This window comes from Daphnia magna, linkage group LG7 (assembly GCF_020631705.1).
Source record: "Daphnia magna isolate NIES linkage group LG7, ASM2063170v1.1, whole genome shotgun sequence".
NCBI lineage: Eukaryota > Metazoa > Arthropoda > Branchiopoda > Diplostraca > Daphniidae > Daphnia > Daphnia magna.
Window position 1 is genome coordinate 564,180 of NC_059188.1, and position 23,777 is coordinate 587,956.

General features: G+C 41.2%; 4 protein-coding genes and 1 long non-coding RNA gene across 30 annotated transcripts; 3 read left to right on the plus strand and 2 right to left on the minus strand.

Moving 5' to 3' along the window:
* Positions 1-944: 944 nt before the first annotated feature.
* On the plus strand, positions 945-2,778 carry LOC116927109. The gene is made up of 4 exons (XM_032934099.2): positions 945-1,105; positions 1,175-1,430; positions 1,494-1,647; positions 1,710-2,778. The coding sequence occupies exons 1-4, from the start codon at positions 1,086-1,088 to the stop codon at positions 2,441-2,443; spliced, it is 1,164 nt and encodes a 387-aa protein (XP_032789990.2). The 5' UTR covers positions 945-1,085; the 3' UTR covers positions 2,444-2,778.
* On the minus strand, positions 2,461-13,385 carry LOC116927032 (protein unc-13 homolog 4B). Of its 6 annotated transcripts, XM_032933964.2 has the most exons (20): positions 13,039-13,385; positions 12,799-12,929; positions 12,476-12,709; positions 12,142-12,407; positions 11,945-12,067; positions 11,559-11,783; positions 7,207-7,543; positions 6,498-6,662; positions 6,360-6,426; positions 6,158-6,269; positions 6,026-6,070; positions 5,250-5,951; positions 4,670-5,188; positions 4,392-4,608; positions 4,250-4,324; positions 3,866-4,186; positions 3,585-3,791; positions 3,084-3,520; positions 2,810-3,006; positions 2,461-2,712 (listed from the first exon to the last, which is right to left on the minus strand). In XM_032933964.2, exons 6-20 carry the CDS (start codon positions 11,759-11,761, stop codon positions 2,618-2,620), a joined length of 3,699 nt encoding a protein of 1,232 aa, XP_032789855.2. In that variant the 5' UTR covers positions 11,762-11,783; positions 11,945-12,067; positions 12,142-12,407; positions 12,476-12,709; positions 12,799-12,929; positions 13,039-13,385; the 3' UTR covers positions 2,461-2,617. The 6 variants fall into 6 exon arrangements, with proteins under 6 accessions (XP_032789855.2, XP_032789854.2, XP_032789857.2 ...); XM_032933963.2 differs by lacking the exon at positions 11,945-12,067; XM_032933966.2 differs by lacking the exons at positions 11,559-11,783; positions 11,945-12,067; positions 12,142-12,407; ... (1 more) ...; positions 12,799-12,929; positions 13,039-13,385 and adding an exon at positions 9,822-9,901.
* LOC123474417 lies at positions 11,734-13,219 on the plus strand. Its single transcript, XR_006649224.1, has 2 exons — positions 11,734-11,871; positions 11,926-13,219. It is a non-coding gene; the product is annotated as an uncharacterized LOC123474417 (long non-coding RNA).
* Positions 13,386-14,625: 1,240 nt separating the features above from the next.
* LOC116934809 (olfactory receptor 226) lies at positions 14,626-23,673 on the minus strand. 14 transcript variants are annotated; one of them, XM_045176542.1, is made up of 12 exons: positions 23,371-23,673; positions 22,846-23,042; positions 20,460-22,769; positions 20,298-20,391; positions 19,817-20,211; positions 19,669-19,745; positions 18,705-19,594; positions 17,935-18,253; positions 17,818-17,876; positions 17,575-17,720; positions 15,051-17,448; positions 14,626-14,973 (listed from the first exon to the last, which is right to left on the minus strand). In XM_045176542.1, exons 3-7 carry the CDS (start codon positions 20,824-20,826, stop codon positions 19,451-19,453), a joined length of 1,077 nt encoding a protein of 358 aa, XP_045032477.1. In that variant the 5' UTR covers positions 20,827-22,769; positions 22,846-23,042; positions 23,371-23,673; the 3' UTR covers positions 14,626-14,973; positions 15,051-17,448; positions 17,575-17,720; positions 17,818-17,876; positions 17,935-18,253; positions 18,705-19,450. The 14 variants fall into 14 exon arrangements, with proteins under 14 accessions (XP_045032477.1, XP_045032487.1, XP_045032488.1 ...); XM_045176540.1 differs by lacking the exons at positions 14,626-14,973; positions 15,051-17,448 and having other exon boundaries at positions 17,481-17,720; positions 18,705-19,302; positions 19,431-19,594; XM_045176551.1 differs by lacking the exons at positions 14,626-14,973; positions 15,051-17,448 and having other exon boundaries at positions 17,481-17,720; positions 17,951-18,002; positions 18,091-18,253.
* On the plus strand, positions 14,742-18,665 carry LOC116927056. 8 transcript variants are annotated; one of them, XM_032934020.2, is made up of 13 exons: positions 14,742-14,869; positions 14,934-15,045; positions 15,110-15,276; positions 15,336-15,390; positions 15,453-15,490; positions 15,550-15,624; positions 15,694-15,748; positions 15,824-15,852; positions 15,921-15,986; positions 16,050-16,133; positions 16,200-16,409; positions 16,471-18,403; positions 18,469-18,665. In XM_032934020.2, the coding sequence occupies exons 1-12, from the start codon at positions 14,774-14,776 to the stop codon at positions 17,431-17,433; spliced, it is 1,950 nt and encodes a 649-aa protein (XP_032789911.2). In that variant the 5' UTR covers positions 14,742-14,773; the 3' UTR covers positions 17,434-18,403; positions 18,469-18,665. The 8 variants fall into 8 exon arrangements, with proteins under 8 accessions (XP_032789911.2, XP_045032470.1, XP_032789916.2 ...); XM_045176535.1 differs by having other exon boundaries at positions 18,472-18,665; XM_032934025.2 differs by having other exon boundaries at positions 16,206-16,409.
* Positions 23,674-23,777: the final 104 nt, after the last annotated feature.

Here is a 23,777-nt window from a genome sequence, read left to right on the forward strand (position 1 = left end):
TCGTGTTAGCAACGTATTTTTGCGACGCCATTCCGCGTGGACAACATGTGTATCTAGACATTCAACCTTATTTTTCCTTTACCCTTTTTTTTTATTTATTGTTTTTTTGCTGTTTTTTGTTTTTGTGTTTGCTGTTTTTTATTTTGTTTTTTGTGTTCTAGCTTATCGAATATACTACGATAGCTATTATTAGCTAGAAGTTGCAAATAATAATAAAAGGTTCATGCAGAATCGACTAACACGTTGGTCCAAGTAAACTTGCCGATGGTGACACAAACCTGAATTGAACTGCGAGTGCATTGGTTAAAAATAAAGCATTCGGTAAATTATTCAGGCTTTTCGTGACAACCCTACGTACTTTCAACCTACGCCCGTCTGCTCCTGACGTCATTACCTGCATAGAATCAGGCTGCCGATATTGCCCGCATTATGCACTTTACGGGTGGATTGAATGGAGTGGGTAATATCTCAGTTCTTGGAACTTAATGGATTGTTTATTAATGAACATGCAGAAGAGGTGCATACATGGGTCTAAATTTTTTCTTTAAAAACTGGTATTTCTTTTCAAGTCTTTAGTTTACGTTGCTGTCTCTTCATCGGTAGCAAACTGCAGTTAAACTAATAATAATGTATCTTATATAAACTCAGTTTTTAAAAAGGTAATTTTATGCAGTGAATACCATTTCGTAGTATTTTAATTTCATTAACTGATGATTCTGTGGATCAGCCTTTCATTTTATCTTGCGGAAATATTTTACAATTTATCCATGAGCGTGAACATAATACCATTCGTGGGTGAAAATGATCATTAGGATCCCAACCACATTACACGATACGCTACATGCTAACTTACATACTGGCGTAAGCAGTTAAGATCGTTTAATAGCCTTTCCGAATTCATTCAGGCAGTTGGGTTTCTTTTTAAATCTCGCGGTATTATAGGTACTCTGCACATGGTGCAAACAACGTTCAGTAGAGGTCTGTCAAGTACTGTTACCTGTTGCAATGTGAAAGATTCACACAGAAAAACAATAACTCGAATAACTGGCTTACTACAACTACAAGAAACAAACTTGACATAATAAATGGGTGATTACTTGGTGCTGTAAGTAACACAAATAATCTTTCATTTGTTAGGCATGATTAAAGTTTAAATTATTCACATACCATGCAGAAATCCAGCCCTCGACCAAGAACTTGAAGATATTCGAACAAGGGATATTCCTGGTCCCCCAAATATTGGGCAATGTCTGGAAAATTGGATGGCGAAGGGTGCCCATTACACGATAAAGAAGTTGACAAGTCACAATCAAATTGGTTGGGAGATCCTGCATGTTATTGCCAGGTTTGTGGATGGCACACCTGTAGGAGCTAATGGAGACTGGAAGCATCTGGCTGGTCTACTTGGCCTCGACATTCATGATATAATTGTAACAAATCCTCTAGATGTAAGGAAGCTCATATCTGATATTTTCCTTTTTTTTTCTTTCCAGAGAATTGAAAACTTTTCTACCATAAAAGGAACCACTTTAGAAGTTTTGAGTCAGTTTGCTCTTCAAAGAAATGCCAGTGTTTCTGAATTGCTAAAAGCTCTTAGCACCATGGAGCGCCATGACATTTTGCTGGCAATATCTAGCAAATTAGAAGGTTTTCACTAGCAGGGTTTACTCAGTTTCTTTTAATTTATTAAACCAAATTTTTATTTATAGTGCTGCTAAGTGATTCTTTGACTTCTAATCAACAAGACTCTTCTATTTCTGAGCAAGTAAGGACTTCACCTTCTAATCAACTGACTGACACAGACAGTGAAATGGATTCTGGCATGGAAGTTAGCATTACGGGAGAAGGTGACCCGGAAAACTTGAAATCCGTACCATTAGGATCCAGTATCCAATCTGTGGCGAACCATAAAGCCTCGGATAACACGAATAGCTCTGATAAAAAGAAACTTATCAAAACCGTACTTCTAACTTTCACACAAGATGGCTATGATTTAGCCAAAAACGTGGCCTGTCAAATCCGCTCCCTAAACCTCGGAATTGGCGTCCTAATTCTTGAAGAGAACAGAGATGAACTTGAATTTTGTAGTGAGAGTATCTACAGATGGTACCAAGAGGTTGATTACGTCATTCCTATCATTACGGAAGGATATTTGTGGCAAATTGCCCCAAGGACCGCAGCGACGAATGAAGATTTCAATCAAACTGAACCGACGTGCCTAGATGCCCGATACGCTCGCCTCATCTATGTTATGATGTTGGAAGAATACCAACGAAATGGTTGTTTAAATTACAGGGTCCGTCCAATTGAGTCAGACTTGTTGGGGAAACGAACCCATTACCTTCTGCGAAGCCCGATATTCAGTTTTCGTAAAACTGTTAATCAAGTTGGTAAATTAGCTTCAGTTCTCGCCCAAGCCAAAAGCAGATCATTGATCCGTTGAAAAGTCTAAACCATTAATTCAGATTCCAAAATTTTTGCTTTATTGTTATACAGAAATCGATAGTACCAAAGCAACATCTGACTCGTATTGTATGCATATTTACAGTATAGTTCTTTTCAGCTAGGCGCCATTGAGTATATGTATAAATATGTAAATCGTCGGGGAACACTTTAATCATTTTCCGTTCATACGTTTCTTCTCTTTTTTGGCGAAATCGCGAGCCACCTTATCCCATGTACGGCCTTCCAGTGCATTCAAATATTCAGATTCTAACAAGAAGAAACGATTAGAATTATTCAGAGTTTAAAACAATACAATACACTTAATAAAATGAATCAAAATTAAAGTGTCTGTGTTGTGCTATACCTTGATCTTGTGGTTTAGTCAGTGGCAATATCCTTTGATCTAAAGCGTTCATGTCAACTGAAGAGTCTCCGCGGGTGATCTCCTGGAAGCCCAGGAAGTATTCACCCATCATTTCATTGGCGCCAATCAGATCCTTATCCTTGACTGTGAATAAAATGCAGCATTCCGGGTTAGTCTGCAGCGACTTTGGTACCGGACTAAAATCAAATGAAAATTAATGGATTTGTAAGTACGCAGTTAATTTGTTTAAATTTGTGTCGACAATTAAACTTACTAGGTAAAGCTCTCTTCAAATAGTGGGAAAAGAGTATTTTTAAGCACTTTACTCTTGAGTATCGCCGCATCCGGAAACGTTGTGGTTGGCAAAAGTTGAACTTTAACGTACGGATCAGCCGAGCCATTAACATCCATGGGCTTCAAGTTACGGGCATTAAGTATATCGATATTTAGCGCATCGTCGATAAAGATGACTCGAACAGACAGAGAACCAATGCCGGCATCTTTACCGGAATCCAACGTCTGCTTTAGTCGATCAAGTCGATATTGATGGATCAGATCGCCCGTGTCCATTCCGTGCAACTTGAGTAGCCAGCGGATTTTTACCAAAGCTTCGTCTTCTATTTCCTCCTCGGCATCGGGATTCTGGAAGCAATTCTCAACTATATCGAGTAGCTCTTTCCACTGGCGGAAGCAAGCCGGCTGTCGCTTTTTCTGCATTCGTAAATGTTAAAGGTTTAACGTGAAAATGGAAAATGCAAATTGTGCAGGACTTTACCTGGACTTCGCCTTCTACGACATTAAGGAAACTTTGCAAAATGTGGTGATAGATTATGTTTAAAACACGGAAGAAAACGTCTCTTGGAAGGTTGCTATCCAGCGCTAGAAGTTGGTTGCAAATGTAATGGTTGAGATCGTCAGTTTGGCGCATGCCAAAATCCGATTCCATTACCGTATTGATGAGCTTAGCCACTTCTACTTCAAACTGCCAAAAAAAAAGAAGAACAATGAAAACATGAGATTTGTGCGCACTAAGGTGCTCACAACATTCAGAATTACCCTGCGGGCTATAGCATAAAAGATTTCGTCCAGTTTTTCGTTAACATCTTTGATGGCATTTTCTGTCAGCGCTTCTTGTCCGAGATGAATTGACCCGTCATCACCATTCTGCTGGACAGCGTCACGTAATCTGTAGAGTCCTATTTCTTCCGCCAATGGATCGATGGAGAGTTGGACGTGCAAGATGCTGTTGATGGCCGAACAGATTTTCAGGGAAATGAAAAAAGGCTGCGCAGTAGCTGACGTCGGTGAACCGGAATGGAGCCTCTCCAATTTCAGCCGGATGGCCTCGGCATAAATAGTTGCCGACTGTTTCACCTCCTATCAATTGTGCAAGACGATTAGCAACAAAAACCATGTTTGACTGAAAAATGATCTACTTACATCCATGATCTTGATAACGAAAGACAACGCCCCTTTCTCATCAGGCCAGGCAAGTTGTTCCCAAAACATTTTGATCTGAAAACGTCAACCAGTTTCGAATTAAATTTCCAAAATCGATGAATAATTCTAGTAAAAATCTTACTGAATAGAAGACGCTGACAGCGTCGACAGCAGACGAAGAGTGTCGCACTATGCTGTCGACTGTTTGCAGATTATCCAAGGAGACCGCTTTACCGATTCGAATCATGGCTTTATACAAGGCTATATCCAGCCAGCGATCGACAGCCGTTTCAAACCAAGTGTAAAACGGAGCCAATTTAACGCTTTCCTTCTCCGACTGAGGCAGTGAAATTGATAGCCTAATAAAAGGATACACATTAACACTTCCTGGTGAAAATTCAAAGAATGTCTTTCACTCACTTGTGGAATTGTTGAAGGCACAAATAGAGTTCAAAGAGAGCAGTGCCCATTGACAGCCGTGGCGCAATAGCATCCGCTTCGTTTTGTTTTGCATGGCCGTTTTGAACGGGTCTGGAAACCTCGCCGGAGGCTTCCAATGCCAATGAAACGATCTGATTGTTGTTGGTATGAACGGACTTGAGACTTCTCGTGACACTGTCCACTACGGGCTTGGAAATGTCCGTTAACTGGCCGTCGTAGTACAAGTAGACGATGTTGAAGACTGGAATTTGCCAGATGCGTTCAAATATTTTATGGTGAACAGTCAGAACTGTTTTCAAATCGGTCATCAGCGACTGACAAATGCGGATCGCGTTTTCCAAGCGGTCGTCGTCGCAGATGGGGCCGCCTTTTCTTCTTCCGCCAACAACTCGACAGAACCAATCCGCCGCTCCCATAGTAACTGACTCGCTGATTCTAACTTCCATTTCAGACAATCCCGGTCTGTTAGATCCCAAAATGTTCAATTCCTTGAGGCATCTGTCAAAATGTAAAAGATCAATTTAAATTTCCGTTGAATGAAAACGTCTGTTCAATTTACTCGAGGAGAGCTGAAAGTTGATCAGGTTTAGTGCTCAATTCCGGATTGTTGCGTAAATGGCGGATGGCTGACAGGGCAGCGACGGAAAACGATTCAGCAGCCGTCCAAAACACGTTGACTAGTTCTTCTTCGGGTAATTTGCCATCGTTGATGGCCTTGCGGAGTCGTTGGACCAAGCCTAACATGACGGAAAGATCCAGGGTCCGTTTATGGAAGGCAGTCGAATAGACGGACCATAGACAAGCGTCCGTCACTGATTGTCTTAGTCCTCGATGAGCGGCAAATTGGCGGAGCATTACAGCTGCCGAATCAGGGATAACGCCACGCCATTCGCTATCTCCTCGCATCTCGTGTTCCACTACGATTCTGAGCAAGCGTTCGTAATGGATAAAGCTTTCTTGTAGCGTGAATTGCTCTGACGTATCGGGACGGCTGGCCGACAGTGTCAAATTGAGACGGATTTCTCCGCGATCCTTCGTTTTAGTCTTGTCTCGTCCTTCCAGCTGGTACCAGCGTTCCAGTCCGGAGAGCGGAATAGATTTCAATCCGACGTTCAATAGACCAAGGAATTTATGGGCCGGTTTTCCTGGCGCTTTGGACGCTACAGCGATTTGTTTGAGTAAGATGCCCATTCCGCGTAGATCTTTTACTTCAGTGATACGCGACATCTTTTCTTTGACAGTCTCGTCTGGGTCGTAATCCCTACAGAAGAAATATTTACCATGTTTTAAAGAATTTTTTTATGGGCGGCACTTAAAAATTCTGCTTTTTCTTACCAGATTTCCAGTTGCAAAATGTCTTCATTTACGTCCTTTACCGCACTAATGAAAATCAGAGAATAGAGCAAAGTTTTAATGTGAAGCTGAAATTCTGCAACACGCAAACTTGTTCATTTTAATGGGTCTTACAAATTCAGCGTCTCGTTCCAAACGGGATCCAACGTCCTCGGTTTCATGGACGTATCCTGAAACTTTTGGCGGTTGCTCGAAATCCATATGGAACAGTAAGGATCACTCATACCTGCGAACGATTCAATTATCATGCAAATTCATTGGACCAAAATCGCTGGAAACAAAATTCCAGGATGACATCAGTTAATGAAATCGGTACCGTTGACGTCCTTGCCCTTCAGGTTGCGCGCTTGGAGGACGCCCAACTGCAGCGAGACATCTGGCGGCTAATCAAATAAATCGTCCCAATTCAAAAACAAACTTGAACCACCAATTGAACAGAAAACGCATCACTTACAGTCCTGTGTCGAACAGTCGACAATAATTCTTCATGTTTGGCGTCGGTGAACTGGAACGATCGTTGTAAGTAGTCAAAGACTTGATCTATGCTGCTGTTGTCACATCCCGTACGGCTTATGGCGTGCAGAAGACTGTAGAGCACTTCGCAATAAACAATCTCCGCCTATGTTTGGATATACGGTCAAAAGAAAACAGAATTAATAGGATGAAAGATCAAGAATCAAATACAAACGAAAAATGCACAAACTTTCTGTACGTCATCAACGTCAGTCATTCTTTCTTTCTTTCTTTTTTGCCCACAATTTTGTGTGTGTGTTGCTGGTGCGATAATTTCACAACGAAACCTATTCTAGTCTTCCGCACGAATCGGACTGTGAGCAGCACGGAAGCCGACACCGAACGTCTTTCAAGAGTCTGGAACTACTAGCTAAGGCCAGAAATAGAGCAGACGCTCCGTGTCCGCGCACAAGTCATGTAAACAACGTCCGTGAGTGCGTGTGCCAATATGTTGTTTAGTAGCCCTTCGTAATGTTTAGATTATCTCTCAAACTCTGCCACACTACCATTCCCAAAACAACTTGCTTATCTCACGACTGAAGCGTTCCAGAGAAAGACATAAAAATTTCAGAACGGGAATCATTCCTGCCCTATATTTTTATTTCCATCCATCCAACCATTTTTTTTTTTTAAAAGAATGTCATCCATACCTCGTGACCGACGATAAGTTCGGGTCCCCAGATCCAGGCAACAAGGACGGTGGGAGTCGGAACGCGAGACCTGGGTCGAGATCTTGGAGCCGGTAAAGGAGCAGACTCGACCCGGTCCGCTCCTTCGTCTGATCCATCACTCAATTGTGGACTGGACGTGATTCGTTGGTGGTCCAACTTGTTGATACGATTGGCTCGAGCGAACGCTTCCTCAACCGTGTCATCCTCTCTCAGCTGAGCGCCTCGTCGTCCGGCCGGAATCCTTTGAGTGTTGGCTCGTTCGCTGATCTTTGAAAACCGGTCAAAGAAGTCGATGGATTCCTCGCTAATGGTTCTCCTATTATCAACAAAAATAAAAACCAGAGATAGATATAAATATACATATAAACATTTTCAATGTCAAAAGTCTTAAAGCATTCCGCACAATAAACACAACTGGCGAAGACGGACCGACCAACCTTGGAAATGAAAAGAGAGGAAGCGTTTTGTTATTGTTATCTGTCTGATCAACAAACCAAGTGGAACATCGATCGGCTTTTTTATCGCGACTGATGCCGAACTTGTTGAATCGATGCCAACTGTGGCTCAAGTGTTGCAAAGAGTTGTGGAACCAAGCGGAAGCTGAATTATTGCTCATTCCGCCACCATCGCTCCCGAGTAAAAAAAGCAACGAACGACGATTGTTGTTGTTGCTGTTGTTGTTGTCCACACGTCGGCCACCGCATTTCTTGACTCGAGCAGAACAGCTCATGTTGAGTCGATCCTCACTCAAGTATTGTGTAGCTTCAATTGTTCCTCAAAAGCTCCCCCACCCAGCACCCCTCTATCTCTCTCCAGCCAATCTTTGTTCTTTTCTTTCTATTAATTGATACTTCCTCAAGCAATCAATCCCCTCTCGTAGCAACAAACTGGAACACACAAACCAGAGATTACAAACTCTAATGGCACCGGCTTCCTGGCCGGATGATGATGATCGTCATGTCTCGAATTTCATGACAATAAACGAAAAAGACACACACACACACACACACACAAAAGATGTCTATCTTTCCCTGAACGACGACAGAATATACCAAAAAAATATCAAAAATTGTCGTTACGATTGAAATCAAGAAGGAAAAAAAAAAAATAAAAAAATCTAAGTTGCGTGAATGTTTGCAAGGACACTGGTAGTAGCGCCGGACACGCAAAATTCACGAGTTCCCAAAATCATGACCGCTCCGGTCCAGGTAACCCAGTCGACTGCAGCACTATGATCCACTAGTAACGACCCCATAAGGAAAACAATGTTCCCTCCCTTGCCCGCAGCGCTTTTTCGGGGGGGGGGAAGGGCGTCGCGACGTCATATCTCCATGGTTACAAATACTAAGTCACACTATTTTGCGCCCTATCCGAGTTTTATTTTTAGGGTACTTACGGATTCAGTGGAGCGGGGAAGAAGGAACTCAAAATTTTGGGCGACTGAGCCAACCAATTGCTCGTGAACTTCATTTCTTAAAATGATAATTAATATGCGAAAATGCTCGCAGATTACGCAAACAACAGAGGAAGAACAACAAGTCTTTGCTGTTGTTGCTGCACAACACACGATCACGACGAAAGCAGATGCTTAACTGTACGAGTTTGCTACGACGATGGCAACACAATTTAAATGTGCTGGAGGCTGTCTGTGACGTTAATAGAGAAAAGGAAAATGTGTTTGACCGCTTCCCGACAGGTTTTTTTCCCCGACATGCCACACTGGGCTATCTAGGCTGCACGTCACGTTGCCCGCGGGAATTTCGGGTAATGAGAAGCAAAGAAAAAACGGGAATAATTAAAGGAAATGTGGTGTAAGACAGATAAATACGTCCATCTTTGTTAAAGGAAATCAACAGGCACGCTAACTCCCGTCCCCCCCCTTTCACGTAGTAATAGCTACGTCATTGCGGTACACAGACGCCGGAAGTGCAAGGCTACTCGCATCCCCCTGTTCTTTCATCTCAACACGTGACTGAGTAACAAACATGCGGCTGTCAGGGTGAATTTGGAAGGGAGTTTTCGTTTGAAATAACTGGGAACTAAAAAATAAAAACAAGTTATTTTAAAAGCCCACAAATGCAGCTGTTAAAAGTTTGAAAAGGATTCTGGATTTTTATCGAATCGTTTCATTTCTGAGTTCAAAGTTTGTGATTCCTCGAGTACTTGAGATCGTTTGAAAAAGGTCGTCTGCTATGTGTCAAGAAAGACTGGATCAAGGTCCATCACAAAACAAACATAGTTGTATGTCTCCTGTAAAAATAAACAAGAGCAGCGACCCGGAACTCTTTTTTTTCTTCTTCTCGTTTGAAAATTTGAAATGGATCATTTTTTTTTTTTTCCTCTTTTTAACATTCCCTATGCCTCGAAGGTAGAATAGCCGGAAGCTACACACAGCGTGACTCATGCGGACCCGTAATCACGCCCACGTTACACAACAGTAGTGTCCGCGTGCGGGTTTGACAAGAGAAGAGGTAAGGGGAGCTGAAAATAAAAACAAAGGGAGACGACGGTGGAGGGGTGAGAAGCGTACTGCAATTCAAAACAAAATTTCCCAGAAGAAGATGATTTTAGTGGGGTTTTTTCCCCCCCATTACCTCAGTTTCAAAAATAACGAATTAAATCCGTTGTGGTAGTGGTGGTGAGATAACATTTGCATCATGTTCACTCGGCGGTTGATAAAGTTGAAATGTCAACAGGTCTGGAATCATTTTTTGGTCCCTGACAGATGGGAAACACCCCCTTTAAAAAAAAAACCCATTCCATTCCCTAAATATCTTTTCTGTTTTTTTTTTTAAAGGAAGAAATAAAGGAATGGTAGCCATTTTCTAAGGGGCTGAGTAAACAAACAACACCCTAACGAAAAAAGAAAAGAACGAAATTCCTAATTTTATTACTTTACGGCTGGTAGGGGGAAACGTTGTTCCCGCGGATGCGTCGTTGCGGGATGGGGTCAAAATGCGTTCCAGATGCGAAGCTTCCGCCCGCCGGTTTCAGAATTGAATAACATCACAAGAACGCTATGATCCCCACAAAAACTCGAGACCCATCATCCGCTTGAATGAATCTAAAACCTCTTTCCTTTCCCATCGTCATTTAATTCGATACCAGCATCATCGAGTACATTTTAAAAAAAGGAGAAAGGGAACAAATGTGATCCCATCACGCCTGATGTTAATCAAGAAGGAAGGGAAATCGTATCTAAGTAGAGAATGCATTTTTCTCCCCCTTCTTTGATTATTAGGCAAAGCGGGAAAATGGGCAATTCGATTCGAAGGGAATAAAATTCAGCACGGCGGCAGGTGCCCCAGGAAATGACGCCGGAAGGACAATTCTTTTTTTTTTTTGTTTTTTAAAGAGAATCGAAGCAGGCAGGTGGCAAGCGTACCCTGGAGCTGCGATTGCAGTTGTTTTTCTATCCCCCTCTCCCCGAAAACAAATTACTAGTTGTGGTCATTTGGCGATGATTTGAATTCCTAGAAAAATCAAACATCGTGACCGCTGGATTGTAATGAACTTTGTCTGTATCCTTGACAACCTCCACCCAACACAGCTGAAGGTCGAAACACTTGGGAATAAATCGTTCAAACGAAATTGGCGTCTGTCTGTGATGACTCATCCTATTACAAAAAAAAATGTGCAGAAAAAGTAAACACACAAACGTCCCGCATATCTGGCGCGTGTCGTTCGCACGAAGTATGTCCCCAATTTTTATGGTGTCTCATTTCGATGGAATCAAATTCCTGTTGATCGCAAGATATTGTGTAGATGCTGAAAACGGCGAATAGGAGCCCCCAAATCAAAGATCAACCCCCGGACGTTGATCTCATTTTGTAATGAGAAGTCACGAACTCGCTAAACGCGCAGCCCTTTCCCGAGTTCAACAATCTTTTGGACGTTGAAAAAAAAAGAAAAATTAAGTGAAACAACAAATTCTTTCGACCCAAGATGTTATTCCATGACGATGGATATCTGCTTTTCGTTTTTATGTCATGTCCCAGTCAGAGCAACGACATCGCCGATCCCATTTCAATGCCAGATGATATGTACAGTGTAACGCTAGCTTATTTTGATGACCTCGACTTGTTGATAAATTAAACAACTTGACGCAAGGGCAATGTTCCATCCAAGTGTGATTAATGGATGCGCAAAAATGATGTGTTCCGCGTTCAAAACTAACCGCCAATCACAAGCGGGAAAATCGACAATCAGCGCCATCTAGCGGCCAATAACCGAAATACTTAACAAAGCTGGAAAAGTAATCACGCAAAATTCCAAGGTGGGCATGACTAGACGTGAAAACGCATACAAAAACAGAAAGATAAATGACTCACTTGATTCCGCCTTCTTCCATGGCATCTGTGGCTATTTCTGTTTCGTCATCGATCACTTGTTCGCCATGTTCTTGCAAAATCCGCATAACTTCATCGTCAACTTCCAGCGCTTCCTGCCACAATTGGTTGTAAGCCGATGTGTCGGTCTCCGGATTAATAACAACCTCAGCTTGCTCATCCTCTTCATTCCAATTGGACGCCATTGGAGAAAATAGAATAATACACCTGAGGGATAAAGCGGTAAAAGTTAGTAAGGCCGGAAAAGAAAAAGTTTGTGACTTCAGGCGAAAAGGCGTCGCGACGCCATGGAAAAGTAACCTTGAATACGCCTCTCATGACATTCAACATCTGATCTCTTTTACAACAGTTACAGAACTCAAATAAACCTTTTTCGTCCTTATTTTTCCTGCTACATTCATCACATTTGACATTTCCGTTTCGGTCCGAACAACAAAATAAGGACACCACTGGAATAGCCAATGTCGACTAGACCACACGATAAATATTTCCTATTCATTTTAGTGCGTTAAAGTAATTGACAAGTGGAGTAAATTCAATAATAAGATTTAAAATTCTAACATACCTTTTGTATTTAAATAACTGGAAGCGAATGTTGTTGTTAAAGAACGTCTGCTCACGGTGCTTTCGGCTGAAGAGTGCTGGCTGGTAAACCAGCCGTGTCTATATTATAAGTTGCCTATAGCCAAAGTGACTTGGGCACTGGGATATTCCTCGTTGCTAGCAGGTCTGCTGTGACAGGATACTAGCGTATGCCCTTCACGTGTTACCTGCACAAAAACCACACTGGAAAAGGAAAAAGCCGGGGCGTCTATGCGGATCAGCTCCAGCCTACACGCAATGAAATTTTTAGCCACAGGCGAAATTCAGTCAACCCGAAAGAAAACATTGTGCCATACGCATGGAGAGCTTTAAAAAAGAACGTGACGTCAGCGATGCTGCATTTTTGATTAGAGCATTCGTCGTCACTTTCTTTTCCTTCAGGCAGAAGAAAAAAGCAGGCGAGTTGTAATAACGTTAACGTGGATGTCATATGCAAAACGATAATTGCAAGATGGTCACGCAAATTCGAAGGAGGTTAACTCATACCCGCGAAAATCACCTAGTGATGACGTCAATGTTGATGGACCTTGCTGCATGAAGAGAACAGACAGTGAAGCCATTAGAGCATGGTTATAGAAATCGTTTAAGGACAAATTGTGGAGAAAGTTTTTGTGTTTACCCAGGGAAAAAATATTCCTTTGGTGGAAAATATTAAACTCTGTAGTGCACATCTAAACAAGTCCAAGTGTTCAGACTGGAAAAGTCCTGATTGTGGGAACTGTTCACAAACATCTTATGAATTGATTCCACCTGAAAGTTAAAAGAAAAAGATTACTTGCTTATTTATTCTCAAGAATAGCAATAACTGCTGAGAAACAAGCAGTGTAAAGCAAGGTGCCTGACTGACCGTAGAACTAACCTAAATGATGTGAGTCGTTTACATTTTAGTAAAACGTATGTGAGGATTTGCCTTCAGAAACAAGAATTCCAGAAGAGAATTTAACTACATAGTAATCTTTCTTTCACCACATTCTTCTGTACATTTGATATCAAGCGTCCAAATGGCCGCCATGAGACAAATACACGAACACGTGACTATTGATTTGCTGTTTTCTTGACTTTGTCTGTTTGATTCACTATCACTCAACTGCTTGACAAGAACCAGCCTTCCGTTGCTTACTTCTCGATTGTTTTGAGATTTCATTGTTAAATTTTTGATAAAGTGGTGTTTCATTTGTGAATCTATTCCCGATAGTTTCCAAAAATTTTCTGAAACGAGAGAACATCTGTGCCGCCAAAACTCAAATGAAAAAATCGAATGAAATCTGAGAACGTACAGCGTTGCAAAACTTAAAAAACAAATGACGATCGACAAATTTCAATAAAAACACAGAGAAAATGAGGACTGAACGCAGGACGGCAGAGAACTCTGGCCATGAGCAATGTAACTAACCAAGCAAGAACAACCAGCCAATCAGAGATTGTCATTGAAAGCGGCTCCAGGGCATAATAGCAGTATTTAGTTATATACTGCCGTCACCTAGATGGCGTTAATCAACGTCCAAATGGGACCTGGTGACCCATCTCGTTATCTCTGCAAAAAATCACAAATTCTATGATACTTAAAACTTCAAGCAGCGTGATTATTTATGTTTAAGGTGGATGAAATTACGAATAAAGCCGAATAAAGCTTATTTATTTGCATGAAACTGTTGAAGAGAACTTTGAACTTTTTTTGCATTCAGTGAATCGGGTTCGTAAGTCAGATCGCCTAGCCAGAGCTGCGATTGTTCGACTTTTATGATTCGAATCTCATTTCAAATGTAATGCCCAAATAAAATTAAAACCAGGAGGTGTAGCTTGGCAATGCTTGATGGGCTTTACAATAAGAGCTTTGAAATTCAAGATCAATTCAGAAAAATTGAAAGAATCTTGATGGATTGGACAAAAGATGAGCGACATCTTCTCCACAGAGAAATTTCCGAGAAAATAATAATAATAATAAAAATGTGATGCACTAATTGCGTGCAGTATAATAAAATAATTTTCAATTCTTTGCGTACTAAATCTTGTTGAATATTCCCATTAGCCAACTTTATGCATCAGCCACAGCACAATTATCATGGCTACTGTAGTAGCTCTTGGCGACGATAAGAAAAGATTAATGTTATCGTCTCTCGCCTTCTCGTCATCTTCGCCGTAATCAGTCCAATTTGGTTCACCTTCGTTGCCCGTGACTTGTCGTATGGTTCGATATATTTCTTTTGTGCTTGTTTCGTTTTGATGCATTCACCATATAAAAGTAAGTTTATTTTAATATTACTAGCTAACTTCGTATTGTCTAAACTTATCTTTTCGAACACCAGCATATACATTACAATGCAAACGTCATAACCAAATAAACTAAACAAGTAGATTCGCATACTACGCAGTTTAACAAACAGCTGACAAATTTGTAGATTAAAATGAACTTTTACTGGCATAAGATTTGACAAGTTAATACAGCTCTTTTGAATATTTTATTCAAAACGTCTTTTAATGCAATAATATTAAATTATATTTATGGATCAACTACACTGACTTAGTCATTGACTAAAACTAAAAGAATTGTATTATACAAAGTTGTTGTGATGTAGGCACTCGATCTGCAAGCTATGAATACGTCCAGCAAATATCGTCAGGTGTTGAAAACTGAGAATCCAGAAACCGTGGATGATGGCAATAACAACGTCAAGAAACCAAAGCGTTCGGTTGAGAAACTTCCTTGTTGGCTCGTGTAAACATTTTGTTTCACGTTTTATTGCATTTCGATAGATTTTCCAGCGTGCTTACCGTTACGTCCGTGAAAAACTACCTAAGAAGAAAGGTAGCATAAAGATTTCGAATTATCATTCCCTTCCAGAATTGCCAACTGCGGACGAGACACGTAACTCTATAATTCATTATCACGTTTGTTTCCTATTTTTGACCACTATCGTGTTTTCTTCCAGCACAAAGCTTCGATGTAAATGGCACTCAACCTTCGGTTGAACACGTTTCTGTTGAAAACGACTTGATTGATTTTGATGACGCCCAGCCGCCAGCACTTCATATTCCTTTCCCTGGAAGTAGTAGAAGAAGAGCATATCAGACTAAATCTTTTAATGCATTAAATTTGGTAAAAATTAAGATATAGAATTTTATAAATTCACAATAATTGCTGAATTGCAAGTATAGGTTTCCGGAGTTGCTAGCGTACCAACATCACTAACGAATATTTCGGAAATTCTGTGTAACTTATTTTCAAATCACCATGAATTCTTAATTTTTTCAACCTTCCATTTCTCTTTCCAGCACGCGATTCATCCGACACAGACGTCGAAACGGATGCAGTAATATGATTAACATTTTTCTACTCAATTCGGTTCGATTTACTTTTCAATTCGCCCAGGAGGATCTGTTGCAAAGTACAACTTCCCTTGGAGTCTATGGCACGATGAAACCTTTCCCGCACGCATTGACTTTGGTAATAACAAATTTGGGTTAAAAATACTACGCAGTTTTGACAATTTTATGCTAATTGATTGGCAAAAAGGTTTCCAAAGCAAAGTCCGTTCCGGAATTGTCAACGAGGATGCTGATAAGTAAAGGTCATTTATGTTTTTTGAATAGGTGCAGCATGAATTCTTTTATACTAACTTTCTCTTTCTTACTATGTTATTCAGACTGCGATGTGCACCACGTTAAAACTCTAGTACGTAAACTCTAATCAAAACTTACTGGGTGAGGAATAACGATTTGATACATTTCAATATCTTTCAGAATCCGCAAGCAAATGCTTCTACGGACAGTATGGCAGTTTGCGATTCCGCTTACGTGTCAGCACTGGTAACCAATGATAGGGTTTAAGAGTTTAGGTACAGTTGATAACGTTCATTTGTGATGGAACAGGATCTTGATGATGAAGCGAATGATGCTAACTCGCTTTCTTCTAGTGGCGATAGTAGCGAAACGTGCAGCTCATCATCTTCTGAGGTGACGATACGATTGTTTTCAAACAATGAATTACATTAGACTAATCTTTGCAATGTGTTGAATTAGGAACAGAATCAAAAATCAGACGAAGAGGAACAGAATCAAAAATCAGACGAAGAGACACAGGTAAAGCGCCTGATTCGTGTTTTTGAATACAAGAAGAATTCGCTCTCCAGTACGACACCTTTGGTTCCGCCTAAGAAACCGACTAAAATGGCCAATAAACGGAAAAAAGAGAACGGCCACATAAATAAAAAAGTTGAATCGTCGCTAAAGGTACGTAATCGGAAATACTAGAAATGATGTAAAACTTGCCTAACGAAATATTCGACTACAGGCAATAGGAAATTTAACCAACGATTTGGGAGTTATCACTGAAATCGTGGCTCGTCTTCTCATCAACAATATCGAGGAATTTGGACCTCAATTTTCTCCTGCTGTCAAGATCACCAGCCTTAACAAAGCTGTCAAACACGTGTTTAAAAGAGAGGGAATCGAACGCCCAGACGTCATGCCCGAATGCATCAAAATCAGAGATGCACTCAATCCAAACGATAACGACCCCGAATGCGTTACGGGCATTCAAAAGGATATCTTGCTGTGGTATTTTGACAATATCAAGACTTACAAACACAAAAGCTCTGCAGATCTTCATCTCGAACAATGTCCATGGCTGGATCCCGATGGCAGAGTATCGCTGCAGAATGTACGACGTTCCATCCGTTCGGTACACAAAGATCTACAACCCACGTTGGCTTTCCTCGCTCAAACGATCGACTGGAACGATGTCGAATCCTTCAGCTCACCTAGGCCAAAAGAGAACAAGAGAGGAAGAGCATGCGGCCACGGATGGTACTTCCTGATTCATCACTGCCTTGCTAGCCACTGCAAAAAAGTCAAAGCTTCAGAAGATGAACAAAAAATGTTGATGTCATTCCCCCCATCGGGTGAAATAGAGCTTGATGCTGGAGGTAGAATTCGAATCGGAATGGAAGCAATTACGATTGAAATCGGAGAAATCAAAACGTCCACGAAGGGAGTACAAAAAGGCCATACACAGCTGAAACGTTCTTTACTAATTTCCGCTTTCATTTGCCGGTCCATTCACGAGGAGATAAATGTTCCCTACATTCTGAAGGGATACATTTTCGTGGCCGGGAAGAAAAAGAAAGAGAATCAGGGTATTTTTCACGAAGAAAGGGTATACACACCACCTGGAACGCTTCATTGCCAAGTGATAAACCCTTCCAATTACAAACCAGCACCGCCAACCGAACCTCAACCGGATTCCTTCTGTTAAGACACGTGCTGACATCTGTGCATTACAATAACGAGAAACAAATCGTATTAGAAAATGCGATAGCCATTAATTGCCTTACATGCCCCTTGAAATTATGCACATTTTAATTTATCGAACAAATAAAAACAAAAATCGGCAAACCATTTCATCAGACATTTGATTTTGAATTGCGCATAATCTCCTGAAAACCAAGATTTGGTAATGTTTAATCCAGTAACATCAGTCGGTGCATCTTAACATCCAATCCAACGGCAAGTATTTAGGCGGTCCCGATCCCGTCGTAACTTCTACATATCACAAACGAAGCGAGGAGAAGACTACATTAAATTTATGATCACCTCAACGTTTGTTTGTATATCGTAAAATGAAAAACAGTTGGCCTACCGGCAAAGAAAGCTGAATAAGCAGATAAAAACCCAGATTTCCCCCGAACGTGACTTAACCTAAGAGAACAATGAGACATGTTTTCCTTTTCTTTTCTCAAAAATCCATTAAAACTACCTTGAAGGTTTTATACCTCCTTCATCCTCCAAAATGGCAATCTCACTTGTGCGGTGAAAGCTGCTCGTCTAGATGCATATGCAAAGCGCTCAACAGGCAAAAGCCCTTTAACAAACTGTTTCTCTCTTTTTTTGTGTTTGAATTTTTACTTACAACCTTTCCTTTTCTAGTCTGGGGAACGGGCATTCCCCCCACTGAACTTTCGCTCACGCCGAGTGTTAAAAACCGGCTGAAGTTTCCACACAGTCTCTCTGTAGATCTGCTGCCGTTCGCTTGTTGGGTCAGTCTCAGCACTAACTCCGAAAGAAATGGATTCAAACTGCACAGGACGAAACGAGAACATTCCAACAGGCATCAAAAAGTGGTTAACAAAGACTTTCATCGTTGTGGCTATTTGGAAGTTAAATAAACCACAAGATAAAGTGGCCAACAAATCGGGAACACCCTGCCTATCTTCTACACTATCACAGTAAGCCAATCTTAAACAAAGGTTATATGTTCTGTGGTTCTAATCTGATATCTTCTATTCAATAGTAGGTCATTTACAGGTCTTTTCTGATGACACAATTGCTCAAATGACATCTACAAATTAGGTCAAATCAAAATGTCTTGTTATTACGTTCATCTACTAGCAGCGAAGTAACGAACGAAAATGCACAATTAATGCAGCCTTACTGTACATTCATAACTTAAATGCAGTGCACAATAAAATGAATGCTATTGGAATGACATAACATTCGTTAATCACTCAAACAAATTCAAAAGAATACCTTTCGATTAAGCCAAAGTGATCAAGACATGATGTTGCATGCGCTTCCAAACGTCGACTGAATGCAACAAAGGACAGGTACGCACAAAGAAAACTAAATCTTACCTATACCCTTGTGCACTGTCTCACGTTTCTTTCTTTTAATCTCTCGTTAGGTAATTGGCTTTTTTCTTACCCAACCCAACGCCACAGGCAGTTAAAGAAATGTCACCGAGATGAAGTGGGCAAACATACGAAGTATACATTTCGATAGAATAGTTTTAATTCCAGCAAGGGTTCACCTATATACAATTATAGGATCTTTGTGTATTAGCCGTTTAACTATTACAGAGACTGTATAGACATCACACGCATGATAGACTCTTTACAAACAAGATTTTTAACTGAACATTTGTTTGGTTCTTTTCAAATCACGCAACCATTTTCCGCTTCAACACAACGCCATTCAAATGCCATTCTTTTATTCGATCTCGGTCTCATCGTTCTGGGGGTGGGTGGGCCATACGAGAATGACAATAGAGCTGTTTAAAATTTGCCAAGATGTCCGCCTTTTTTATGAGATTACTTCTTCGAGAAAGAAATCCAATTCAAGTTGGAAACTTTTAACGTTTCAATCGAGTTAAATTTAAAATTAATTTGAGTTACATCGAAAAGGACATTAAGCCAAGTGTTGCAAGCCTTTGAAATAAGTTAAGAGATTGTGCGAATTTCTAAAAATAATAAATACCTAAGCTATTGGCAGAGCCATTAAAAGTAATTGATGTCATCAAAACGGGCAGACTGGGGCCGGAGCATTTTGCGGACGGCTGATGCGAATTCCCGGCTGCGGATCATGTAGATGAGTGGGCCGTAAACTGCGTGAATCAGTGCAGCTTGTCTCACGTAGGGAATCTTTCAACAACAAAACAGACGTCGTTACGGTAAAACTAATCAATGTAATGTCACCTTATTAATGGACATTATACCGAGTAAGTCATGCCAGTGCATTCACCGCCCACTTGCTGGCAAACGGAAAGGGCAACGTACAGGATAAACATCGGAGCTGTCGTTTTCATACATTTCATTTTCATTACGAAAGCAAAAAACAAGTTGGGATGAATTTCAAAAATTTACTTGTGATGACGCACAGCGACAAGACGCCAACCACCAACGTCAGACTGGCCTCCAGTTCTAATTTGCTGACTGTCTTGTTACGTCGGTGGACGAAAAATGGCGCGTTCTTGTTCATATTCACAACGGATAAGGAAGTGCTCGATTCCGCCGCAGTCGTCGAAGGTGGACGCTGCAAATCGTCCCTGTGTTTCAACACGAAACCCGTCTGTTGCATCGGAATTGAAAGAGGCTGCACTTCCGCCTGCCTCAGGTATTTACGCGTCACCAGGTAAACTCTGACCTGAGCTGTGATGCAAAGGGAAACGAGGATCGATCGTAAGAACATCGTCCATTTGCCCAGGGTCAGATTGAAGCCGCAACGTAAAGGAATCCATCCGAAAATGAACGGCATCGATCTGAACACGACCGAGACATTGTTGAATCAATGAATGAATGTTTTGCCAATTCAAACAAAACAAAAAAAACAAAGAGAGAGGCTTACAGCAAGAAGAAGACGGCCACTGAGATGCCCAGCTGGACGATAATGACTAGACGGACAGTGACGTGTTTGCGATGGTACAGCGGATGCGTAATAGCTGCGCCATTGGTAACATTTCAAAACAGCTGAGATTGTGGTTAACGAATTGCATAATGAACATCTTACCAACGTAGCGGTCGAGAGTGGCCAATAGCATGACGAACAGTAGAATGGTGTACGGTTTGCCCGTGATGGAGGAAAAGAAAAGACACGTGAAATCGCCCGGTTGAGCGACGTAAACGACCAGCATTTTCAGGACAGTCATGAATATGTTGAGTATATTAAGAACGATAATTCCAAACCAAAACGTGTTTCGCGGATTGTGCAATCGACGGTTACGTGCGATCACGAAACCAATTAACAAGTTGATGGGCAAACCTTGCGACACGCAAATCAGGTAGAGGATCGTCTCCGTTCTGCTGAGCGTCACTGGCGTCACAAGATCGAAATCAATACCTGGATGTTTCGAACAGTTACCTGCACAGCTTTCCATTCTCCCCCCCCCCTTTTTTTAAAGCTGCTCCTAAGCTATTCCAAACATCTTAAATTAATTGGGAGAAACTGCAAGCAGAACAGGTAGCTCCCACAAGAGTTTGCACGGCGTCAGACATGGCACTGAATATTTTCTTGTTTTTTACTTTATTCAGAAATACTCGGCGATGTTATTGCAACAGATGCGCGTAACCGACTGCGCAAACAAAGTTCACAACGTTCAAGTATACGTAATGAATGATACTCCCATTTCCTTTGAAAAAACAAGTACATCCAACTCCTCGCAAACACCTGGTGCCATTCAAAAATTAAACATTTAATCCTACAACGAATTCCCTTGCCGATAGAACCCATACTTCGTGCAGTTCATTTCTTACGAGGAAATCGGACACACAATCGCCTTCCACTTAAACCTTCAACCCGAACTTTGTAATCCACACGGATATTCACGCTCCCGTTCACAACGTCATTCGATGAGTCTTTTAGTGTGCACGGTGAACGCGTTTCTTGTTTTCCCCTTACATGTCAATTGGGACTATACGTGACAGCGTCATAGACGTAATTAAGTCAGCTCAAACGGGTATAATAAAGACACGTTACGGCAACGGGGTGCTGGGATCGGTCACAGGTGTTGGTCGCATGTGCGTCTCCGGCGTTCAGCTGATGTGACCGCGTGACACGTTAATTATTTGACGATTCCCGTGTAACGATTCACGCGTTCATTTCTTGAAAAAGTCCTTCGGGAGGAGATGCAATCACGAAGCGTTGCATTATCGGATGAGACTATCCCCCTCCCCCTCTCTCGGGAAATTGAACAAAAGAGATACCCAGTCAGATGATGTTCTCTTCTTCGTTGCCATGGTCACGTCTGCGCTACTACACGAGGCAGATTAGCTCTTCTTTTGTTTAGCTAAGCATTAAAAAAGGGATCTCGTGCTCTTATTCGGTGGTTAGTAGATTGTTTATGTTTCCTTTTCGCGACCCTCCGGGAATTCCTGCGGTGCATTCAGAAAATGATGAATGTCGTGATTGAAGTAAATCTAACTTGTAGGCTGTTTTCATGTCCTTTTTGTTGTGCTGTGTAATGCACTGTAACAAGAAGATTGATTGCAATCGTACAACGAGTAGATATAAACAAGATTTTAGGCGAACGTGGGGATTCATTTGTTGGGCCATTTGACATTGCGTTGCAACACAAATGCACGTCCAGATTGTAGTATGTGGCTCGTCTCTTCCGCCTACATATTTTCCGTTTCTAAATGCAATATACATTCTCGATTCATTATTCGTATAAGCCTAGAAATGCCAGATGTCCACACACACACACACTTTGCAATGAAATCAGATCCAACCGTTTTTTAGTTTGGCAAAGATTTCACAATGCATAAACGTGCTGTTGTTGTCCGTTATCAAAAGCCCTTCAGTCTCGATTGGTGCATCGCAGCCCTCCGCATTGTCGTCAACGATGACGTAGGCCGTCAGCCAGCCGACAAATTGCATTTCTATTTTCAGATGTTCCTGGAAAACCCTAAGATTTGAAAGAGCTCAACAGGTCGGTGATGAATCAATCGTACTGTGATCTCTAAACGCCAGGGTGTTCATTGCGGATTGAATGTGAGTCTAAATGGAACGAGTTTCCGTCCTGACGAGGATCAAGGGCGCGTGATTGGATCACTTTTTTTTTTAGCCCCCCAAAAAAAATGATTGAGAATCTTCTTTCTTACATCAAACGAATCGAAATGATTTGAGATTCTATTCAGTTTAGAAAAATTGTGTAATATTAGTTTCATTGTATATAATTTTACTTGTTGAATTTGCATTCCGCTACACGCACGTGGAAGATTGTCGTAGATAGGCCGATCGATGTGAAAATATTTCAGAATATTGTCTGCCATCTCCAGACAGATCGATGCCAAGCTCCCCCCCACCCCCCAAACAGCCGCACTATATGTAAACGTAAAAAGCTGGTGTTATATTCTTCAAGTTTACGATGTAGGGAGATTTCTTTTTTTTTCCTTACCGTTCCAAGGATCTCTGTACATAATTCCTGGAACACACTTTGATCCACGCGATGCGTATTAGCTTTGACGTCGTGCGGTGGCATAATCTTCCTCGCCTTTTGTTGTTGTTGTTGTTTTCTTCTTACTTTCACCGAGATCCATCCACGTATACGAGCGATGTTTTGATCCGTTAACCGTGACTTCTGCATCTACAGTGCTGATAAAACGTTAAATCCTTGTTTGTTATCATATTTTCGTTTTCTTTTTGGGAGGTGGGGGGGGGGGTCTATAGTGGTTACACGCAAAGGGAAATATAGTCTTTCCGGTTTATGATAGAGACGTTTGTGAGAGATAACGAATCCACCGTACGTCACAAACTGCGTTATTAAGAAAGGCTTTTCTTAAATCAAAAGAAAACGTTTTGTCTGTTGGGGCCGAAATGAATAGTAACATGTCAATCATCAAACGAATGGCGAATGAATTCAATAAGCTGGTCCCTTAAATCGTTAAGGGAAACCTAACAAGCAATGTTAGGTTAGACTTACTGTTTCAAATGTTGTTTCAAGCAGGACACTATCAACTGCACGTCACAATCCTGAATGACGAAAGTTAAACTCCAAATGGACTGGAAAATGAACTTGAAAACCGAGGGGGAAAGGTAAGAAGGACAATGGAGAAGGATAGGATTACGTAAAGTGTTTTCTCTCCGTTACCGCGCCCTTCCTTTTTACCAATGTGTAGGAGAAAATATGCAAATTTTATTCTTTTTTTATTTTTTCCCTACTAGCCTTGAAAATTCGTGCAACATGGCACCGCTCATATGAACCAGACAATCATTACTGGCACAGACTTATACGTCATTGAAATGTGAGAGGCAGGGGAAGCTTAACTGCGAACTCTTTATTTTTAATTTTTCTTAAATTTGATGTGACCTGTCAATTTCTAACGTTAG